General features: G+C 41.4%; 1 protein-coding gene and 2 non-coding genes across 4 annotated transcripts in view; all 3 read left to right on the top strand.

The window, feature by feature from the left end:
• Nucleotides 1-23,919, top strand: part of arhgef10 (Rho guanine nucleotide exchange factor (GEF) 10) — a 55,337-nt gene that overhangs the window by 15,756 nt on the left and 15,662 nt on the right. The window contains exons 5-25 of one of the 2 annotated variants that reach the window (XM_030081813.1): nucleotides 462-498; nucleotides 829-917; nucleotides 1,264-1,320; nucleotides 1,787-1,974; nucleotides 3,205-3,321; nucleotides 4,105-4,216; nucleotides 4,477-4,589; nucleotides 4,718-4,795; nucleotides 4,875-5,054; nucleotides 5,687-5,803; nucleotides 6,129-6,221; nucleotides 6,765-6,935; nucleotides 7,854-7,999; nucleotides 8,731-8,918; nucleotides 14,362-14,477; nucleotides 15,927-16,054; nucleotides 18,143-18,243; nucleotides 19,131-19,252; nucleotides 21,251-21,337; nucleotides 22,190-22,416; nucleotides 23,075-23,232. In XM_030081813.1, coding sequence (XP_029937673.1) covers nucleotides 462-498; nucleotides 829-917; nucleotides 1,264-1,320; nucleotides 1,787-1,974; nucleotides 3,205-3,321; nucleotides 4,105-4,216; nucleotides 4,477-4,589; nucleotides 4,718-4,795; nucleotides 4,875-5,054; nucleotides 5,687-5,803; nucleotides 6,129-6,221; nucleotides 6,765-6,935; nucleotides 7,854-7,999; nucleotides 8,731-8,918; nucleotides 14,362-14,477; nucleotides 15,927-16,054; nucleotides 18,143-18,243; nucleotides 19,131-19,252; nucleotides 21,251-21,337; nucleotides 22,190-22,416; nucleotides 23,075-23,232 — 2,625 coding nt within the window. The remainder of the gene's footprint in view (nucleotides 1-461; nucleotides 499-828; nucleotides 918-1,263; nucleotides 1,321-1,786; nucleotides 1,975-3,204; nucleotides 3,322-4,104; nucleotides 4,217-4,476; nucleotides 4,590-4,717; nucleotides 4,796-4,874; nucleotides 5,055-5,686; nucleotides 5,804-6,128; nucleotides 6,222-6,764; nucleotides 6,936-7,853; nucleotides 8,000-8,730; nucleotides 8,919-14,361; nucleotides 14,478-15,926; nucleotides 16,055-18,142; nucleotides 18,244-19,130; nucleotides 19,253-21,250; nucleotides 21,338-22,189; nucleotides 22,417-23,074; nucleotides 23,233-23,919) is intronic. The other variant, XM_030081814.1, reaches the window with a different exon arrangement.
• Nucleotides 19,412-19,485, top strand: trnai-aau (transfer RNA isoleucine (anticodon AAU)). The gene has a single exon. It is a non-coding gene; the product is annotated as a tRNA-Ile (tRNA).
• On the top strand, nucleotides 20,257-20,330 carry trnai-aau (transfer RNA isoleucine (anticodon AAU)). The gene has a single exon. It is a non-coding gene; the product is annotated as a tRNA-Ile (tRNA).

The raw sequence follows: 23,919 nt of genomic DNA, 5'->3' as shown, positions 1-23,919 counted from the left end.
CAGTAGTTGTGTCCAAGCCCATGGCTTGGCACAGTGCTGGACCTCATTACCATGTAATTACCTTACCAAGGTCACTCCAGACTGAAATTCTCAGATGTTTTAGTGAAGAGCTGTGGAAAGTCAAAGATATGTATTATGATATGCAAAACTGTTTTCATACTTGACTTTTCTAATGATGTTACATGTTTTACCTTGAGAGGTCTTTTGGCCATGATCTGCAAAGCAAGGACAATAATTATCTTCACCATGATATGTTTCAAGGAAAGCAGAATGTTTATCTTATCATTGTATATAAATTGGGTACATGTGTCAAGTGTAATTTATGGGAATGGATTCAGGGGAAAATATCACCCAAACAAATTCAAAGCTAATATGAAAGGAGTTAATACTGACATCTGGTGGGCGGAAGTGAAGTATTACAGTATTTTTGCTTTTATAATCCCCTCTTTCTCTATCCTCAGTCACAGTGGTTGGGACTGGCAACACCTCTGCTGACAGGTATGTGATACACAAAACAGCTAGAGCATGCTTTTATCAATAATATATTATATTTATTATATGAAGTTTAGGCTATGTTTACAGTGTGTACTTCCCAGTTACTGGGCATAATGCACAATGCTATCTTTATCAGCTTTATTATCAGTGACTTGGTAGAATCACAGTATGCCTTTGTCATTGGTATTACAAACATGTATCACTGTATCAAAATACGGAGATAATTGGGTGATTGTTTTAGATGAGATGACACTGACAGTGAATATGCCTAGGCACTGGAATATACCTACATTTGGTTGTGGACTTACAGTTTTGTTTGCATGTTGTCTTCAGTGTTTTCAGTGAAGAGTATCCACCTATTAGAGAAGAAGATGCCTTGACTAAATGGGTGTCTGATCCTGCCAACACAGCTTGGATGGAAAGTAAGGAACAGTTTCCACAATAAACATACTTTTTGCAGAGATGCTTTTGGAAATTGCATATTTTTATAAAGTTTTTGTTTCAGTTCTCTGTATTTACCCTCTTACACCCCACAGTACATGACTCCAGGGTGCTATGTTCTTTCTTTTTCTCTCCTTTTTGCCACAAGTGAATTCCCAGACACTTCCTTCCCTCCTCTTTTGAGGAAGCGGGCCCTTGTGTGCTCCCTTCTTTTAGATCTCCATTACATTACATCCTGTCTTGTTGTGTGAACATCTTAGCTACATGTCATAAGACATTAGTCTTTGGCTTTTGTGAATCGTGACCGGTTGTTATTTTGTGGTTCAGATCCAGATGAGGTGATTTACGATGATGTGCCCAGAGAGAACTCTGACTCCAACACAGGTTAGTGGTCTGATTCTTTTTTTCTTTCTTTTTTCTTTCTTTCTTTTTGGTTTGTTCTTTCAGCAAATGCAGTCTTTCACTTCCTCTCAAAAGCCTTAAGCACAACAGCTTGCTTTTGCTTCTGATTTCCCATTTTTCCAAAATGGGGCTGTGTGAATTATTTATTTCAGTTGATGCATGAGATAAAATCATCAATTGGTGAATGCCTGTAGTTACATTATTATGCTGATGTTTAGTTTGCTGGTCTAGCGGATTTCTTGTATGTAGTTCCCTAAAATGAAATATACAAGGGTGTGCATATACAATACAGAGAACTAGTAGCTGTGATGTCATGTCCTACCTTTTTATCACAGGGCTTACAATGAAATAGCCCCTCAGAATGCCCTGTCAAATCCATAGTGCATAAAAAAGCAATTGCACTGCAGTAAATTACATGTTTATATATTCTGTCCATTTGTTCATGCAGAGCCAGATGAGATGATCTACGATGACGTAGAGTTGGGTGAGGAGGGCGGCTGCAACAGCTCCCTGGACACCGGCTGGAGCTCCAGTGAGTTCGAGAGCTATGATGAGGCCAGTGACGGGGAGGGCCGCCCTGGCAACGGCCTGCCGCATGCCTTCATGAGAGGAAAACCGCCACAGAGGAAGACTCACGTGTGTATTAGAAACACCCTCCCGCCCCTGTGTTGATGTTACAGCCAACACCCAACTCCTATGTCATTACTGTACATCTGGGGGGAAAGAGAGAAGGGGGGATGGTGATGCAAGAATTCAGTTTTGATATTTGTAATTGTTACAGATTTTGAGGATGTTTTGTATTTAAGCTTCCACCCTCTCTTTTTCAGCTTTGATAAAGAGAATGATGGATCATATTGCTGTTTATGTCAAAGTATAGTTTATATATACAGGTCATAACACATCCTGGTGGAATATCTGATCTTGCTTGAGCTTTTGCAAATTCCTCATTTTCTGCTGCTGATGTTATCACTATGGAGAAAGAGTTCAATAATATACAACAATTTGTGAGTTTGGTTTCAAATCACCAGCCCATTTGCTTCTGCAGACTTGAAAAAGATGTCTTGCCTGGTTTACAAATCACCCTGCTGTACTCTGTAATGGCCTAGCTTGTGTTTTTGAATGATTCAGACATTTATTTTCCCTGTATTTTGGTAAACTGCAGCGTTAGAAATTAATGGGCGCCTGGGGTGCAGATGCTTTTGTAAGGTCATAAAATACTTGTGAACTTTACAAAAGAAGGGGCAAAAATTGCACTGATAAGTAGATTGCCCTCTTTTGTGTTTTACAACATATATATTTTATTTGTTGAGTTTTTAAATATTCATGTGTGAATATACCAGGTTTGTGGGAACCTGTGATGAAATTGCCGACCCTATATAAGTCACGGTGCCAGCATATAGTTAAACAAACCTGTACAGTAAAGTTCAGCAGCAAGAGGGGGAAAATGAACTGATTGTGGACAAAGAGCAAGGAAAACTGCACCATAGTTCCAAGCAGTGGCAAAAAAGGATGGCATATGGTCTATTATAATTTATAACAAAACACTGTATTACAATTTGAGGGTAATACAAATGTAGTATTTCATAGCTCAATAAATTTGCCCTGAAAAGGACAAAAATGCCACTAAAAGTCAAGATGAATGGCTGAAATGGCCTTAGTCTCTTTGAAAAAAATGTCTTAGCGTGGTGCACAGTTTTGAAAGAGTAAGAAAAAGTTGAGAGGTGTTTTGGGGAGAATAGAGTCAGTGGTCTATATCAAGATTTGATTCCGATACCAAGATTTATAGTGGTTAGCTATGCTCTGACTCTTATGTTGCAAGCTCCCTGCAAGGCCATAACTGGTAACGCTTGCTCTGCTTTTGTTTAGCTCTCTCAAGATCTCACACGCTTGAAAGAACACTATGAGAAAAAGATGAAAGATCTAATGGCAAATACAGTGGGAACAGTAGAGCTGCAGCAGCTAAAACAGAAACACGAGCAGAAGGTAAACCGCCTGCCGCTCACCTTGCCTCTCCGCGCTAGACAAAGTAGTCCCAACCCTTCAATCTCAGCCTAGCTAACTCCACTCTGGGCATCTTTCACTGACTCAGCACCCTCATCCTGCTCTGATGTGAATGACTGGTGGTGGTGGCACTGGTGGTGGGTTTATGTACAAGTCATTTGTCTCCCTGTCTGCTGCACTGACCTGTGTCATTAATTGTTTAGATATTTTGGGTCAAAAAGCATTGGATGTGTCCTGAAATGACATATGTTGAATTCCACAGAAAACTGAGACAACAGCAACTTGGGTTAAATTCACTGGCTAATATATTTTTAATTTTAGATATTCTCAGTAAACCTGTAGCATACTGTCATTGCACTAAACAAAAAATAGCATCCCATATGCTATACAATAGCAGCCATATTTTAGAATCTAACATACTGTAGGTGCAGAGTATATTTGTGACATTTCTTACCAAAACCAATCAGGCATTTTGCATGTGAGCACTGTGGTACTTTAAGCTGATGTCCCAGTTACTGTGTCACTCTCAAAATAATTCTGCTCTTGTTTTGTCCTGTATTTACATGATCTGCCATCTATTTTCATCCCTCCTCTAACATTGCTCCTATCCTGTATAGCTCAATTTGGTAGCTAATTAGGCACAATTTTAAACTAAGCATACTAAATTTCATTTCAGAGGAAATTCTCTTCAGCTAAAGTAGTAACATGTCCTGTATGGTATTGTTTTGTTATATGGGATAATAATGAGTTTTGTTTCACCTAAAGATGCAAAAGCTTGTGAAGGCAGCTAAGGAGGGGACCAAAGATGGCCTTGAGAAGACCAAAGCTGCGGTGAAGAAGGGACGCTCTTTCATCAAGACCAAGTCCTTCTGTAATGGTACAAAATCCACGAAAGACAGTGGTGCCTTTGGTTTAGTGAATTTGCCTCCTAACTCCCCTGTTAATATGAAATTGGCTTCGCAGTGCAAAATAATAATGTAGTAATACTTGCGATAATTTGATAAATAAAGAAGAACTTTGGCTGATGTCCCTTGCTGGTCAGGATCACATGATTCTTCAATGAATTCATTTCTTTTTTGATGTTTTTTGTTTTGTTTGTTTGTTTGTTTGTTTTAACTTGCTCTTCCTGTATTTCAGAGAGGAAGTCAGCCTGTTTTGAGGATGAGGAGTCTGAACTCTTCATTGAGGTGGACTGTTTCAATGTGGAGCCTGTGCTGGGCCCGGCCCCAGAGGACCTCTCACAGCAACAGGTGCTGAATACAAACTGCAGCTTACTTAACTGCTTACACCACTCTTGACTCTGGAAACATCTTGATCATATTATAAACCCATGCAGATGACTGGGGGAGACTAATACATCCGTATTTCAATTCTGCAGCTGGTTAGAAGATGCATTTTGGGCTCTATATTGGAGAGTGAGAAGAACTATCTGGAAGCACTGAAAAGGATATTAGAGGTTTGCAAATACCAGTGCACTAATTGCCAAATGAACAATGAAGCTTTCTCATTACAATTAACACTGTCTGCTTTATCAGCAATATGAGAAGCCCCTGTCCCAGATCGAGCCGAGGCTACTGAGTGACAGGAAACTGAAGATGACCTTCTACCGTATCCGTGAGATCCTGCAGTGCCACTTCCTGTTCCAAATTGCCCTGGCCAGCCGTGTAGCCGAGTGGGACAACTTGGAGATGATTGGTGATGTCTTTGTTGCATCGGTGAGCCTTTTGGAGAAAAACAGAGCTTGTTTTCTACAGATAAATTATCTGTGGTGCTTGAGACAAAATTATCCTCTGACTTATTTTCTTTTTCCTCGCATTTCTAATCATTGTGCATGCAACGCTGCCACTCTCCATTTCATACACACACATTCATTGGCACAGGCGCCACACACAAACAGACAGAGAGCTGCACTCTGCTCTCTTATAGGATGTACTCCACCCCTCTCTGTCTGTGGTTGCTTAGCAACTCACAAGCAAGGTTCTTCAAAACAAAAGACCAGATCTCGTACAGTCCCGTTTGCTGCTTCACTTCCTGCTGCTTGTTATTGTACACTCATCAAGGTTGCAACCCCTGGCATGATATCAGAGGGACAGGGAGACCCATATCAAGTCTGTGCACTGCCCTCTCTGTCCTTCTCAGTCTCATCCTTTTCCAAAAGCACATGATTTACAAATTAACAAGTTATTTTGGGATCAGGAATCTGATCCCTTGATATGCTTCCAAGTTTCACTGATGTCTTATTTAATCTTTGTGTGTGTGTGTGTGTGTGTGTGTGTGTGTGTGTGTGTGTGTGTGTGCGCGTGTGTGTGTTCCTGCAATGGGTTTATGTGTGCATACACCACAACAGTTCTCCAAGTCCATGGTGCTGGATGCCTACAGTGAATATGTAAACAACTTCAGCACGGCGATGGCAGTGGTGAGGAAGACATGCGCTTCCAAGCCCGGTTTCCTGGAATTCCTCAAGGTTGGAGAGAAACACATAGAAACAAATGACACTGATTGAAATGCAGTGCACTGTGTAAATGGAGGTCATAAGTTTTTACAGGAAAAAAAGGCAGTTTCTTTCAATTCTGGCACATTAGACTTTGCGAATCAGGATTTATTGTCTGTGAATGATTTCAGCAAGGCTCAAACCCAGAATCTACACACAGCTATCAGTCATAGTAAAGATGTTGTTACAATTAACTGCATATTCAGGTATTTGAAGGTACAGCTGCCTGTTGACCAGTTAATTATGTGAAGGAAGATGCAAGTAGAATGACTAAGGCACTCTTTGTCTCTCTCCACAGCATCGACAGGAGACCAGCACTGACCGAATGACTCTGTATGGCCTAATGATGAAACCCATCCAGAGATTCCCACAGTTCATTCTGCTGCTTCAAGTACGATGGTTACTAGTTTATTAGCTCCTTTGCGGTACAATTTCCAGCAGACGGTGTATTATGCAGGTTTACCAGCAGAGGGAGTGCCTTACACACAAATCAAAGCACTTTGTTTTTAAGCATCTCCTCAAGAGGGAGATGCACCAAGGGGAAATGTTTTCTTCAGATCTTTCTTGATGCTGGTCCCATTTACCCTTACATATTTTCTATTTTTGCCTCTCTCACAGTAAAGATCAGACAAGATATGCTATACTGCATTCCTTGCACTGCCTTTCATACAATATAATGTAATGTATTGGTTAGGATACTAGATAATATGCAGTATGTACATGTTCTCTTCAGTGAGGAGAATTTGTTAATTGCACAAGCAAATTGACTGATACATAGAAAGAAAGATGGAGAAAAGCAGAGAGTAAAGCAAGCTTTTCTACGCCAACAACACTGAAATGAAAAGCTGTTTAAAAGCACTAGTGATTTGGACCTCAGTGTGTAAGGAGAATGAATGTCAAAGTAAAGGACTAAATGTTGGTGTATCCTCACCAGGACATGTTGAAGAACACACCAGTGGGCCATGCAGACCGCCTGCCCCTGCAGATGGCCCTGACCGAACTGGAGACGCTGGCTGAGAAGCTCAACGAGAAGAAGAGGGAGGCTGACCAGCGATGTGAGATCCGTCACATCGCCAAGGCCATGAACGAACGCTACCTCAACAAGGTCCCCTTGCTGTGATGTGCCCTTTGCTCAGCGCGTGCATTGAAATATGATTTCAATAGAATGATGTTTATAATCTTTTTTAGTTTTCATTTACATGTTTTGTAAGGCGATAAAGTGCAACTCTTCAGTCAATATGTAAAATAATTATAGGCTGACTGATTCTTTTAGCACATGCTGTAGTATTTTCTTTAACCTTTTTAATCCTGCTAGTCCCATCAGTGGGTTCATGATTACAAATATATTCTGCTTTTTCAAATCTAGAGAACTTTATTTTGAATTCAACTGGAGATCCCAAGCTTTCCAAAGATAGCAAATATGTCCTGCTGAATTACAGGGAAATGTTTCTAAAGTAGAAGACATCTGGATATTTTCTGTGTGATGTAATTGTGCAGCCATAAAACTTTTACACCATTTATATTTCACTCAATATAAGTATGTTATAGGTTAAAATAAGAGTTTCAACCAGCAGATACAGAATATGTGTGTGACACTATTGTACAGTATGGAAACAAATGTTTTTGAACCTCTTTAAGGTGAGAAAAATCACTTCAGTTCAATGAGTTAATGTCCTTGTGTGGGGGGGTATGTCAGTGGCTGGAGCTTCCCATTTCCTACCAAATATCCTTTTCGCTCAACAGTATATTTTTAGAGCAAGGCTTAGCACATCGTGCACAGAACACCAACTTTCCCCAAGGTATAATTATTTGTCTGTTTTTCTGTCTACAGTAAGCTCCTCTGGCATCTGTATAGAAACATGTATTTACAGTGGAATCTAAAGGAGACAAGAGAATTTTCACCTCACACTAAATATGTCAGCTACACTGCAAACCTGAATGTTTTTAGCTTTTCATTGCCCTGTTAGCATTGTCACTGTTAGCACCTGCTTTTGACCTCTGACTTGACATACCTGTCCCTCAGCTCCTGAGTAACGGCAGCCGCTACCTTATCCGCTCAGACGACATGGTGGAGACCGTCTACAATGAACGTGGTGAGATCATCAAAACCAAGGAGCGGCGCCTCTTCCTGCTCAACGATGTGCTCATGTGTGCCACCCCCAACGTCCGGTAAGAACCACCACAAACCAGACCTGTGCTTAATCTCTCCCTTAATTTGTACCCTCTCTCATCCTTGGCTACAAAATGCTATACAGTGCCATTAGACATTTTTGGAAACTGATTATTGTGCACATGTTTTTTTTTTTTTTTTGGCCTGTTTTGTATAATGTGCCTTTTATTGTATGCCAGAGGAATATTTGGTGAAATAAGGGTTTCAGTCTTTCTCAAAGTGAACTGAACTAAAATGAAACTCACAAGTATAAGGAGAGTTAGCGAGAGCTAAACTGAGCATGCTGTCCTTTGGGTGACGTTTTACCAAAGTGGGTGTCTGGGTTTGGACTTACATGGGCCTGCTGTGGCTTAGAATTTAAGAGGGAGAGACACAGAGAGCAAAGTCCCTGGGGTAAAAGCTTCCAGCCTCTGTCCTGTAATTACAACATGCTGTTCACCAAACACTGCCTCTGGCCAAACGTCTTTGCCTTGTACTTTTATACATGACTGGATCCACTTGTTCTCATCTTGCAAACCTGGCTAAATAGACCTCGTCCTTTGACACTCAATTTCATTCGTCTCTTTTCCTACCAACAGATTTTCTTGCACCCACATAACTCCTCCTCAGACAATACAGAGAATGAGTTCTTGTTCCACAAAACAGAATGCTAATAACCGGAACCACAGCCCCTCCATACTTCTGTGTATTTCAAAGCCATTCTCTCTCTATGTCGTTCTGCTGTATCTAGATGCAGTCAGGATGGCAGCGGCAGCGGCAGTGGCAGTGCCCCACTGGGACAGAAGTTCCTCCTCAAGTGGAGTGTCCCGTTGAGCTTGGTGGAGGTGGTAGAGTTTGGATCCAGTGAGGACATGGCCGACAGCAGCCGCTACCCAACAGCCCACTCTGGGGAGAAGGTGGTCATCAATGCTAAGCCAAGTACGGACCACAGTGTCACATTCAGTCATTTTGCCTTAGCTGTCTAATCTGTCTATATTGGTTTGTGGTGTTAAAAATGGCAGAGGGCTCTCTTCCAAGACTGTAATTATTAGTCTTACTTGCTGTATTGGTAAAATAATTACTACTATCACATAACTGAATGTATTTTTCCACGATTATAATTAATGAAAAGAAAACATTGTCTCCCCTGTAATAAATTACGGACAAATCCCCATTGCTGGACACTTGGAGACATTTCTAAAATGGTGTCAGTCCCGCAGAGAGCATCCAGCCACTGAGTGTGTATTTTTTTCCGCCACAAGCAGTTCCTCCAGCCCTGTGCTGGTCTGCTGGCTGCCTGGTCAATGATTTCAGTCTTTCCACTGGGCTCTGCCTCGTCACAGGCAGCTGCTCAGCTACTTTAAAAGGTCCTAAAGCAAAAGCAAGAGTCAGAACTGGACTGCATGATTTGTGGTCACAGTCCTGCACTTTTTATTCTAGGATCTATATGTGTTTGTGTGTGTGTGTATGTGTGTTTATGTGTGTAGATAATGGCTGTGTGCATTGCCAGGCTGGTGGCATGCTCAGGTGGTGAGTGCTTTGATACAGTATAATGCATGGCTTACTGAAGGTTATGAATTTGAGCTGAAGTCAACAGCTCACTCTCTCTATCGTCCATGACCATAGGCTGGAATTACCACCACTCAATTACACACAACACTCTGATCCCTCTCTCTCTCTCTCTCTCTCACTCACTCTCTCACTCTCTCCCTCCCTCACTTTCTCTCTCTTATCCCATCTGGAATAACATTGCATAATGTTCCAATCTCAGGAACAGTGACATTCACTTCTAGATAAATCCTATGTACTGTTCTTTTCATGTGCTGCAGCATTAAGCACACTTGCCATGACGCTTCCAGTTCAGTAAAGGTCGGGCTACATTTCAGTCCAAATGCACAGAGGATAGAAGAGTCTAGTCTGTAAATGAAAGCAAGTAGGACAGTGCTGGTGTGGACTGTAATTAAAATTCTTTGAGGCTCCCTACTGTGTGATGTTATTGTTCAGCAGACAACGCTTAGTGATAGAGTAGATGGTTCATTGATTGTGGGTGGGTGTAAGCAAATCTTCTCCCCCTCTCAGTTTCCTCTCACTCCCTTTCTTCGATTTCACTCTTAACTTTTTCTGATTTTTCTACCCTCCTTAGTTTCCTACACCCCGATTCCCCTTTCGCTCATCCTTCTCAGCCACCTTGCTCCTCCATGCATTATCAGTCTCATACCCATCCCCTGCCAGGCCATCTGACCTTCACTGATACCCCACCAACTACAGCTATCAAAGCCACCAGCATAGGTGTGCTTTAGCATGGTTTAATAGGCCGCACAGATGGACCTGTTTAACATCTGATCTGACCTGAAGATCCCCTAGCACTGCAGCTGGTAGAAAGTTAGACAGGTTCACAGCCATATGTCTTTGCGTGGTGTGGCACAAGCCTACACACACACACACACTCCCCTACAAGCCCTGAGGAAGGCCATATGGGCCTTGCTTTATTGTCTTATCCTCTCTAATAAGAGCTAATTGAATCAGATGTGGCAGAAGTTGATTTTGAAACTATGTCAAATGGCCACGTCGCTTCTTGTGGGCATGATGGTCAAGTGTCACAGAAGCTTGTAAATTGTTGTGGATGAATTATAAATTCCCTCAACAGAGCTGATTTAGTGTTTGAGTCAGTGATAACTTACTGACTCGTACCCAGTCCAGTCCCCTCACCCCTCACAATGTCCATCTCAGTTATTTATTGAAGTCTTACTTTTTCCTTACCAATCCATGCTCATGCTGTGTGTTTCTGTATGAGTCTGTGTATGTGTACAAATGTGTGCACTGTCCAGGAACTTTTGACAAGCAGGGATAATAGTTTCTACAGTCCAGTGTGCTCAGCCAAAAGCAGCTCAGTGATCAGCCTGCTAAAAGGCATGAAAAGACTGTCCAGCACATGATGTCACCTCCCTGCGTGTCTCCCTGCTTACATCATGTCTTTTCTACACTGCATAGTAATCAGAGACCACCATGAAGATTGGTTATTAAACCTACAAAGACTGGCTATTTAAACTCACAGAGACTCAGTTTGTCTATAATATGTCTTTGTTTTTTTTAAATAAGTGTATAATTGCTGGGATAACTTGCTTGCTTCATTATCTTGAAGCTGTACCTCATGGCCTAATTTCACATAAAGGTCTGGAGGTTTTAGTTCATAGAAATCACCTTGCCAAGCATCTTTCACTTGTGAGGTGTTCCCCAAAACCCTCTTAACTAAAGATGCTCTTAGAAATGGCCGCAGATGAAACAATATCCCTGTCCTCTTTTAGTTTAGGAGGGTTTTAACAAACCCATATACATGGAAGCATCCCTGCAAACTACATGTTTTATTTTAAGTATGTTCTTGGTCATTTATTTCTGCTTTTGTACGCTACATGGATTTTTTTTTTTTTTTGTCCCATTAGCTCTCTTTGTTGCCCATCTGAATTTCCAATCCCTCTCTGATGCCAAATATAGGAACTTAAATTTAGGGAGCCACGAGACCTGCATGAATTGTTGTCATCACCCTTATTCAACAGTCAAGGGTATTTTGAGATGAAAGGCAACATCTACCTAGAACAACAAGTAGTTTAACACGCAGCAATAAGCTGGAAGGACAAACAGGCTAAAGGAGGCTACTCCATGTGATTATTCCAAGAATAAAAGCGTCTGAATTTTTAAAAAAATATGTGTCTAGTAATTTAAGTATATGGACTGTAAAATGCAGCTTGCAGATATTTGTCTTTATCAAAGCAACATTTACACCGATTTTGAGATAATCTGGGCGTTCTTGCTGCATTGGGAAACATGCGTAGAAATTTAAGAGCATCTGCAGAATTGCACTTAGAAAACACATTTAACCTCCTAGATAAATTGTTATTGGGAATTGAGGTCCTGGTTTGTTAGAAATGTGTTGGCACTTGCACAAAGAGCCATTGAGGAAATTGGGCCAGGTTCATAATGGGTCCACTCTCATCGCCAGCCAGGGAAACGGTCAATTCAGCAATGGTAGGAGTGTCAAAACAAGTCAGCAAAGCACATCAGATTCTACATTGCATTGTATACTACATATCCCATTATAGCTTTTTGAAAATAAAACACTAGAATTTAGTCTTTTTAGAAAGGATGCTTTGGCCTCCAGTGGATGTATTAATTTGAATGATGGTACGCAAGTCCTAACCAAACAGTACATCTCTATAAGGAGGTCAAATGGGAGCTAATTTTATTGGACACTTATGAAATAGAAGCATTAGTCATGCTAACACAGATCCCCAGTGGTAGATATCACAGGGCTTGGTATAACCAGACTGCATAATAAATAATTTAGATTCAAACTATGAACCAGTTTAATTTATAGTCAAATCATGTAGGTTATGTGTGAAACATTAAAAAAGCCATGCACTTTAGAATAAAACACTCTACAGATGACATGTTGACTTCAGCTTCCTGTATACCCAGTCTGAGAGAGATCAAAACATCTATTACAGTGCTAATGTGGAATAATCAGTCCTATACTAGATCTGTATGACAGTCTCTCTGCATGAACTGTTGTAGCTGCACTTGTTCACAGCATGACAAACCATAGAGAAAGTGTGTGAGGCTTATTCAGCATTTCAGACCTGACCTGGATCCAACCCCCACGTCTTAGCGCTCACAAGACAGATGAGCCATGAAAATTTCATACAGCTCCATTAGATAAGGACATTAGCTCAATTGAAGGGAAACATAGTTTTAAAAAAATTAACACGTTCTAGCAATTAATTACTCATTTCATCCCATGAATAGCTTCACCAAGTAAACATAGCTGATACATATAGTGTGAAATGGCTGTGATTTGATCCAGTGATGCGACTGAATGCAATGGGAGTTAACTGACCATGAAAATACAAATGAAACCCACAACCCACACACACTACCGTACGCCTTCTGTGTCCTGCATGTGTGTTTGCATGCAGGGGTGCTCATGCATGTGTGCCAGCATGACAAAGAATTTTTCAATCTGTGAGCAGCCTCTTGTATACAAACTCAGAGGGAGACATTTTAGAATAAGTCCCTTTGCACAAAGGGAACTGAAGTGCAAAGCAGGAGTAGAGTTTCCCGGAGTGTCCCGTCAGTGAGACCTCCAGAGGAAGACTGGGCTGGGTTACCATGGAGCCGCAGCACCAGAGAAGGCTCAGTGACCATTGTAGTAGAAGAAGAGGAGGAGGAGGAGGAGGAGGAAAGGGAGCAGAGAAAGAAGACTAACAGAAGCAGAGGGAGCTTAAGGCATTCTGGTGCCAGAGACTCTTATTGGCTGTAACTCTTCCCTCCCCAGCGTGCAAGTGTAAATGTAGCAGAGAGGGTATTGCGCCTTAGATAATGTCAGATGCACCAAAATTATTCATCATATGTTTTAATTTGAATAGAGTACTTTTAGAGCTACATGCTGTTATGTGGATCATTTGATCAAACGACTTCAAACGACGACTTTCAAAAGCTTCTTTTGAATCATTTGTTGTGCATGTACATGATGCGGTCCATTGGCGTAACAAGTTGGCAGCTTTGACCAACAGACACAGATTCTCGCCATCCTCAGTACGTGCTGTTCCTCATGATTTTCTGTGTGTCTGTGAAAGAGAGAGAGGTTCATGGCCTGGCAGAGCCCCTAGGATCCCTCTGATGAGCCTGGCTCTGTGGTTGTTCTGTGTAGCCGTGCTTTGTTTATAGACAAAGCAGGCCGTTGTTTCCCTTTTGATACAGACCAGTGCAGTAACTGCTCACATCACACAGGAGTGTCAGGTTTGTTATGCAGAGCACAAGCTCAAAAAATGAAGACAGGCAAATACACAAAAGAAGCATACACAAGTGTGAGCAGAAAGGAAGATGTGCAAAAACAAACATTTGTGCATGGCTTCTGAAAGCTAGTATGAAGTAATCGTGTTCTTCTAAGTAAACGTGTCCACTGGTCAAAACCACTGCAGAGTTTGCAGAACTGTCAGCTCCCTGTGGGAACCTGACTCCTGCTGCTTCTATTGATCTTTGTCTGTCTGTCTCATTTTAATTTGACCTCTCATCACACTGGCTTTACTCTTCCCTGCTGTTTATTACCACTATATGTCAGGGGCACAGCTCACTTTTATTACCACCTGTCACTTTAGTACTCCATTCTTTGTGCCACACATCAACATACCCATTTTCCAAGTTTGTAACCACTGTAATTCATGAGCCGAACATAGAACCATGCATCACCGCTTTGTCAATTAGAGCCTTGTAACAAACATCTATGTCCATATTTTGGTTTCCCGACAGTCAGTCCAAGCTGTTTGAAGTGCAAATGTTGTAAGTTATGGAAATATGCCATCATTTATTCGAGTGTGTTTCTCCACAGACAAGCTGTACATGGGCCCGGGTCAGCTGTACCAGGACCTGCAGAACCTGATCCATGACCTCAGCCTGGTCAACCAGATCTCCAGCATGATCTCCAGCCTCAAAGGCAACTACCAGGTAGGACTGCACTGAAAACAAGGACTCTGCAGTGCTGGGGTTAAAGTCAAATCAATTCAACTCAAATCCATACTCAGATCCATTCAATTTATTGTAGTAGTGCTGTTAAGGAAATTTCGTTTGAAGATGGGTATTGAAATAAAGGAATCACATCTTACATATAAACATAAGCTGATAATACAAGAGGGTGAGGAATCAGTGCAAAAAAATAAAGAGGTCACTCAACAGTGGACATACAAAGTAATTTGCCTTATACAGGCAAGAGAAGGCTGTTTCATTAAAGAAATGATAAACTGCTTTGACGTTCAGGCTTTCAGAAGTGGAACCCTGCCTTTTAATGAGCTCAGTGTTTGGAACTTTGTAAAAATGCTCAAAGAAATGTGCATATGAAAAATTAAATTCTTGTTAGCTTTAAATTTTAAATGTACTTTTCATCCAGGATTTTCAGTTTGTGCCTGGGAGAGTGTTTTATTTGAATTGCAAAAATGAGCTCTTGCACGCCAAACAGAAGTGGACATAGACACACTATCCTGACTGTTCCCAGGATTTTTGAATTCACGTTCATCAGGTTTCACCTCGGGTTTCCATCAAAGCTCAACAGTCGTGTAGACATAAAATGTTTGAGCAGCGGAATGTGCCAGCATCGACTGTTTGTCTTAGGGAGTCTAGGGGTGCCTCAAGTCTAGATGTGCGCCATCCAAGCCTGTCATAATGACCTGTGGCCACACACACACACACACACACGCACACACACACGCACACACACACACATACACATGCCTGTCTGTGCAGCCGGGTTGGAAGTGTAGTTTGCAGAGCGCAGCATGACTGTGTGAGGCCGTGTTTTTGCTGGGCTGGTCGGCCTGTCAGAAGCAGAGTGAGAAGCAGCGAAGGTAACAGAGAGACATGTGTCTCCTAGACTGGATGGAGGGAGGGAGACATTGATGGATGGAGGGGAAGGGGTAAGGAAGGAAAGACTGACTTGTGTGAGTCGCAGACAGCCAACTGTTTTCCTCCATGAGCATTGAGTATATATTCCTATCTCTACATGTTTACTGAAAGCAAAAATATATATCATTATCAAATTAATAATGATACCTTAGTAAAAGCGGTAGCCTTTATCTCACAGCAGCAGTGTACCCCAAACTTGAGACCATATTTCACATTAACCTCATTGTTTCCTGTTCCAAAGATGATATTCATTTGTTAATATTAATTATACCATAGTAAAGATATGAATGTGCTAATTTATAATTAATATTAAAATGCCACTTGTAGCATTTTTATTGACCATATCTTTCCTTCATTGTCTGATTTCTGTACATCTCCCTGAACATCTCTCTCTTCTTTTCAACTCTTTTCTCCCTTTGCCTTTTATATTCCCTTTCACTCTACATTTCTCTCTCTCTATTTCTCTCTCAATTCCTTCATCTCTTCCTTTAAATACAGAATGTAAACCCCGCAGTGGCCCAGGACTGGGTGTCAGGTCTCCAGAGGCTGATTCTGAAGAAGGAGGAGGAGATCAGGGCAGCTGACCGCTGTAGGATCCAGCTTCAGCTGCCAGGCAAACAAGACAAGTCTGTATTTTATATGTACACACACTACTCTTTTTCACACTAGTAGGTCTTTCACACAGGAACACAATCTTTTGACTCCTATAACACAACAATAACAGTTTAACAACCTAAACCCTCTGTCCTGCCCTCCCACTGTCATGTTTATCGAGTGTTCGCCTTTATCCCCTTTTACCCTGCTTTCCCCTCTCATCCTCCCAGCCGTCCCCAGCCCCTGCCGCCTTAGGAGAGAATATTATGGTACATTTGGATAAACAAGCTTCTCCACCAGCCCTAATCTGAGGCATGAATCACAGGGGAGAAAATGAACTGTTTCTCTCCCTCACATGTGCACTAGCATTTTCTACCCATGGCCAGACGCTGCAGCTGTTGCTCACTCAAGTGGCTGTAACACATGCACAAACACACATAGACACACACTATTATAGTTTGCACGTGGTCCCCGCAAGGGTGCACCTTGACCTGGTTATCTCACATTCTCTGTTTCACTGTAACCATATCTCATTCTCTGCCATGACACTCTCTCCATCTCTCACTCCCTTACCTCCTTCCTCTCGCTGTCTTCCTCACTCCATCCCTCGTCTCTCACCACGGTGCTTAGCTGGTCGGATTATCCACGGGTATGTTTGGAAACAACAGCTGTGTCTCTTTCATTCCTGCCCTGATCCCTCCATCACAAAACACAACACTTGTCACCATCTGTGATTTTTAGGAAAGCTGTATTTCAGAAAGTACCCCCCAACACACACACATACACAATCACACATTTACACATTGAGAAAAATACAGTACACAAATACAGTACACACAGTACATACATAAACCACTGCTAGCATTGATAATTGTTGTTGAATTCCATTACATCACCACCACCCTCTGTTTTTTTCAGTCACTATTGAATGGGCAGGCTCACATGCCTCATCAGCTGTGATTCAAATCAACCATACAGAGCAGATATTTGACAGTACCGAGTCTCTAACAAGATGCTAATTCATAGACTGTTATGTATTCAAGAGCATTCAAACATGAGCACAGCTGCTTGGAGAGATGGTGTTAAAATTAATTAAACTGCTCTGATTGCAAAAGCATTGACAGATTTTGCACCAGTCAAAGTGCCATGCACATTAATCATTTGATACAAATGAGTTAAAGCATCTCTGAATGTTTACTTACGTCTTCCCCTTATGTTGTAATATCCAGGCCATTAGGCTGAATGAAGTGAAAGAATTCAACAGTATGGATAGTTTCTTTTAAGTAACATCCACCCTAAAAATACATTAAAAATAACTACTGGAAAGTTTCATTGCATTACTGGGTCCATTTAGTTTTTTCTTTTCTTTTCTTTTTTTTTTTTTTGGTGAGGTTAGGGTTAGTGGTTAGGGTTACTGGCTCAATATAGAAGGCACAACGTCATGTTGCAATATTTCCAGTGCATCACATTCCAGCTATCTAAAATATCAACTGTAAACATAAGGTTTTGTTGTAAGTCCCTCGGAATCAAAGAGCAAGTGCTTATTTCCACGTGCACCCTTTTGCACTGACATTCAGCAGTCACACAGGTAGAAATCCATTGTGGAAGAGGTACAGATATCTATGACCCTGTTTACACTTTGTTTTAACATCCATTTCAGGTGATCAGGTGGATAGCGCTAAATACAATCGTAAATGACTGCAAAGATGCATTTTGATCAGACCAACTTGCCAAGGTGCTGGGATGCATATGACCACATATCGTGTGTAGTGTAAACAATAATGAGTCCTGATGTGTCCCCAAGTGGTCAGCTAAGACGCTTTCATGATGCATGATAAGGACAGGTGTGAATAGCCTGTGAATGTCTCTTGGATATGCAGTATATTTGGATGTGTTCTCTGGGTTTTGTCAAAATGCATTCTGGGAAAGGTAGGAAATCACTTACTGCAGTAGATGTGAACAAGGCAGGTTAGGGGAAAATAGGTACGTCCAAACTGTAAATTACAGCGCTTCAGCACAGATTTACTCTGGGAAGGGACTCAGCATCGCAGACTGATCTAACTGATCTTCTTTCAACTTTTTCAGCGTTTGTTTTTTTGTTTTGTCCTCTGTGTTGACAGATCGGGTAAACCCACATACTTCAGTGCAGTGTTCAATACCTTCAGCCCAGCCATCAAACAGTCATGGATCAGTAACTTGCAGATGGCCAAGCTTGCTCTAGGTACAGTACAACCAGTTGGCCATCGACTTCTGTTGTTTAACTTGTACAGTTGTTTTTCCATTTTGGGTGTGTGCATGCATTCAAGTGTGATCCCTGCTCTTGGCTAACTAACTCCCCACTACCAAACAACATAGGCTAATTGTTCAAGTTGATTACAAATTATTACAAGTGCCACATTTTTTATTAGTTTTCAGTTTTCCCTATATGGTCTTGTAAGTAAGTAAGTAAGATAAGTTTAGTTAAACTCATCTTACCACAGCTAGCTCTACCATGTGTCTAGTTAGATAAATGTCATGGACATTCGATGTCATTTTACAAGTGCTTTTCCAGTATCTGTTCAAATTTATGATCATATAGAGTCAGTAATTAAATCTAAATTGTTGTGATGAGTACTGGAATTCCACTTTAGATGCGACAACATAAGCTGTTACGTCACTGAATCTTAATTTATCTTCTCAGTCACAATGATATAGAGACATATTTTGCAGGAAATAACTCTGCACCTCATACAGTGAGTCAAGCCCTTGTTGCCTCTCTATTCCTGGCATTGCTGAAACATTCAAAACTCTTCAGTTTGGTGGCTTTTACTACCTTGGAATTTGCTCTGACAGCAGTAGTTACAGCAGTTTAGCAAGGAAACCTTGTTTTGAAAAATGTTCATGTAATTTACCAACTGGCATCAAATGTGTGACTTGTTTGAATTTCAGAGAATCATTAATCTCATGTTGGGATCTGTCCCACAGTGAATGTCATTACTGGCATTTTACCTTGTGAGCTCTGTGGTCTCTTCTTTGGAAAACTGATCACTTACGGTGTCAGAATTTCCAAAAGCTGGAGTGTACATTGTTGAATCACGCGTTGCTTGTCTGTGTTTGTGTGTGTATCAGAGGACGACAACATGCAGGGCTGGTTCTTTGCAGAGGATGACAGCAATCAGATCAAGAAGCAGAAACACCCTCTCCTGCTCCGACAAATGCCTGTGGTCATGTCGAAATTACAGGAGTTCAAGGTTGGACTGCTTCCTTTTCCTCCACCTATCTCACTGTAGCTTAGGTCCACACTCTTAAAATGAATTGTACTGTCTCACTAAATGCCTTTCATTCTGTTTCTTGTGCTCTGTGGCTCTGCCTTTGTGTTCCCAAAACCGGCTGTGTTGGTGGTTCATCCAGGCCGGTTAGCTCAGTTGGTTAGAGCGTGGTGCTAATAACGCCAAGGTCGCGGGTTCGATCCCCGTACGGGCCACACAGATTTTAGAGAGGATTGCTCTGTGCTCACAGCAACAACATCACTGTAAATACTGCCCTATTGCCAGTATGACAGAGCTGTTTGCTAGCTATAAAACCGCATCAGTTACAGTGATGAATGAGACACATTGAGAAGCTCTTAACTAGTTTGTAGCTGATGAACGATGTCCTGCAGTTTCAGCTGCAGATGACATTTCTACCCTGTCAAACAGGGAATAAACATGACTGCAGGCAATAATTGCTAGTTTTTCTGTGAGTGCAGAAACTTGATTTCTGGTGACTGGTTTCTGCAGTTGCCCAAGTCCTACAAGCACAATTATGTTTGTCAGTGGATTGAAATAAGACTGAAATGAGGCTGGTTTGTGTGTCAGTGTCACTACGGACTGCAGCTGCGGGTGGAAGTACAGTATGAGTGGAAAGTGACGCACTGAAGATTCGATTCAGCGCTTTTTTAAAAAAAATCTGATAGGGTTAAGAATGGGCTTTCTGCTTGCTTGGTGGCTTGATTTTGGTGGCTGTCTGTGTTTGATTCCAGTTTGGTTACCACTATTCAGACCTGGTACTTCCATGCCCTCATGTTTGGGAGAAGGGGGTCACCAACACTGGCGTCAGTTTGAATCAGCTGTCTTGACACTTCCTGTCCCTCTGTGTACATATGGTTGAATGCATGTGTGTATGCACATGTGTAGGTGCATGTGTTTCTTCAGCTCTCAGTATGCAATTCCATCTCCCAGACAGGAAAAAAAAACACCAGGTGTAAAGGCTCAAGGGCCGGTTAGCTCAGTTGGTTAGAGCGTGGTGCTAATAACGCCAAGGTCGCGGGTTCGATCCCCGTACGGGCCACACAGATTTTTAGAGGTAGACCTAATTTTGTACCACCCCATAGTGCTCAGTCAGTATGTTTACTTACACTTTAATTTTCCTCTATTGTTCTTATTATGACAAAAATCTTAATCTAATACGGGTCATGTAAAAAAAAACATATTCCATTTGGACATTCATTACGAGGCCTTTTTCTGAATGAAGCATGATTGATGATGATGATTGATGATGGGATTAAGTCATATGGGATATGCCAATATTATTTGGGTTTTAGGAGCTTTGTATGCTTTGTCATGTATTCAGTGCATCTGGAATATGCGTCTCAGTTGGTGGTTTTCCTGTAGTTTAGAGCACACAACCTCTTGGCATTTTAGGTCAGCTCCATGTGTTGTGCACAAACCAACTATCCAGCAGTTTGAGATGCATTTGCAAAATAAAAGCCCTCATTTCTGGTTGAAAGGAGAAGCACACCTGCTCTAAACATTATGAAATTCTTGGATATGATCAGGTTTTTGAATATGTGCAAATATTGCAGCCCTGACCTTTTCAAGAATATTCATTTTCATTAGCCATATAAACAGCACAGTAGGATTTTTGTCTTTTTTGGAATAAGGGCAAGAAAAAAAAACATATTCAGTGATATCTTTGAGTACTTTGACCTCTTATCCATTCAGTCTGTCAGCAGTTTTATGTCCCAGAAGCCTCACTTTCTGCTTGTCAGAATTTCATCATTTGACATTTGTGAACTCTGACCATCAAAATGGAAAAAAAAATGCCTGGTTTCAAAGAGTGCAACTATTATTTCATTTGGTAGTTTGGTTAAATCTGTGTGGTGGCTGTTGAGTTTGTGTATTAACACTTAACAAGCAGAGTGAGAGACACCGCTTTCTTTTACTCTGTGAAGTCTTTGATGCTAATACCAGTTTTCAGCTCTGTGTCAGGTGGAGTGTGCCGTTCACAACCCAGAGCCCCACGTCAACACAGAGAGCACAGCAGACACCCCTGTCCTGGGTCACGGTTGTGTCTGGGTGAGACATTTTCCCTGCATCTTCTGCACCAGCAGGATTGTACCAGCTTATGTCTGAACCACTGCACAAATGAAAAGAGTAAAAAAAAATAAACCACCCATTGTGAGAATTAAATGAATAATTTGGTTGTGACTTGACTAGATCAGTCAGTTAAGTGTATTGAGTGTCTGACACCTGGCCATCAAACATTTTGAGTTTTGGAGTCCATCCTTGTCCTCCAGTCAGCCTGTTTTCATCAGCAGACACTGATTAAGCTTTACCACTTCTCCCTTGGTGACTTTCCCTGCTAACTTTGGCAGAGGTGCAGTTTTTGACTAGCCGTAAACTGTTATTGTAGTTCCCAATAACAAAGCTTTGCCTGAGTGTGTTTATTATCGCTAACGGTTTTCTTCCTTCAAAATAAACAGAAACCACCATAACCATGATGATTACTGCCAAATTAATGTTTTCAAATATTAGGGAAAACTTTGGAACTTTTAGACACACAAACAGTTCCTCTGCTTGGTATTTTAATGGAGAGCTAATATACTGAGTATGCTGCAGCATGTTAAACTGAAAGGGGAGACTTTCAAATAATGAGATGTGAACTGTGTTTAGCTTAGGCCCGAAATCTTAATTTTGTGTGGTTTCGTATTTGATGTTTTAATTTTGCACTGTTGAAGAATGTTTGTGTTTCATGGTGCTGGTCTTCATCAACTTCAGCTCTATAGCTTTATATTAGTTAGTGCTGTTTGCTTTTCATTCTTATACAGCTGACCACACTTCTCTTGAAAAAGATGCTTCATCTCAACTGGCTTACCTAATTGTTATAATGCATCCCTAAAATTGTAAGCTTAACATATTTCTGTTCAGGTGGCAAGTTGCACCAACCAGATGGGCCAGATAGCCATCGTGGCCATGCAGAACTCCAGTCCTAAAGTCACTGAGTGTTTCAACGTGGAGTCCCGTATCCTCTGCATGGCCTACGTCCCCACAGAGCAGTGCCAGGAAAACGGCGAGACGGTCCCTGAAAATAATCATGCCCCCCCAGGGAAGGCCAGTGACACCCCCACTGTCTGTCTGGGCATGGAGGAGGGCAGGTACAGATGCATGCACAGTATAATCACAAGAGAGCGTTTGTTAAGGTTCAGAAAATGTCTAAAATGTCATGTCAACCCTAAATGAGCATATTGAGACATTGTCATTGTAGTGGCAAGTAAAGTAGAAAAATTTTCAGCTCTCACATCAACATTCTTGGGATTGTTGAAATGCATCCTTGGAAATTCAGGAAATCACTAAGTGAAATAGAACTAGGCAAGGCAGGTTGATGGAAAATGAGTTGACAAAATATGTTGCTACACTTCATCAGAAAACGCCACTTGCAGTAGACTTAACATCACAGAATATAACAGTTTCTAAATGCACTGTTTATCTGTTGAGAAATAAACCATCACAGACTGATGTTGTGATATTCCTGCAGTTGGTTCCATTTTATTCTCGTCAAAAGTCCATCTGAGATTTTGTTCAAATGACCATTATTAGAGGTGTTTACAATTTTACCTGATAAAATCTGAAGACATCTAGCACAAGCTAAATTGTGTCTCATATACATCACAAAATAACATCTTGGATAACAAAAATAGATTTTTACCCCTGTATTTTCACCACCAAATTCTTATCTACAACATTCATGGAGTGTATCTCAAACTAGCACTCTGTACTGACTTTGGTACTAATCTCATCTCCTCTCCTCCTTAGTATCATCGTGTATAAGAGCAGTCAGCGGTCAAAGAAAGTACGTCTGCAGCACTTTTTTACTCCAGACAAGTCCACCGTCATCAGCGTGGTCTACAAGAAACACTGTTTGTACGCCGGCCTGGTCAGCGGCTCTGTGGCCATCTACTCCAGAACACAAGGTGTGTGTGTGTGTGTGTGTGTGTGTGTGTGTGTGTGTGTGTGTGTGTGGGAGGAGGGGAGGTCTTCATGAGTTTGTGTATCTCTTCTGTTATATTCTCAAAACTCAAAAAGTCTTTGTAATATTTGTTTATACTCATAAGGAGCTATAATTAGAGTAATTACAGAGGTCAGATCAATTCTACTGGACAGAGCAGACATGCATTCACTAAGAGAAGCAGATTTTGTTTTAAATTTCTGTAGGCTGACAGTGTTTACTTCAGGTTTTGTTTACAAAAGTTTACAAAATGTCAGAGCTAGGGCACACAAAACATGTCACCTTCAGGGTACAGAAGTAAAGAGGCAATGCTGGGTAGAGTTCTCTCATAAAAAGTTGTTTTGGGGTCCATCACCCCTCTTCCTATGTTTTTCCTTTGAGTCCAAAGGTTTCTGTTAGCCGTGAGTCACAGTCGAGCTCTGTAGCTCAGAATCAGGGGGCTCTTCTGCTGCGTGTTGAGGTTCTGTTTTAGCGAGCTCGGTTGTCTGGGAGAAGCCAGTCTGTTTGTGCTGACCTATTTAATGTCCTCCCTCCCAGACAAACCCAAGCACATTTGAGGAACGTATCTGGGCTACACAGCCTGTTTCATTTTTTTGTGTTTTGCTCTATCTCTAACAGATTGTCGTATCAGTGCAAACAGAGAGACTCTGCT

The sequence above is a fragment of the Myripristis murdjan genome, chromosome 22 (genome assembly GCF_902150065.1).
Source record: "Myripristis murdjan chromosome 22, fMyrMur1.1, whole genome shotgun sequence".
NCBI classification, from domain to species: Eukaryota; Metazoa; Chordata; class Actinopteri; order Holocentriformes; family Holocentridae; genus Myripristis; species Myripristis murdjan.
The sequence above is the reverse complement of the archived record's forward strand: the minus strand, read 5'-3'. Positions and strand labels throughout refer to the sequence as shown.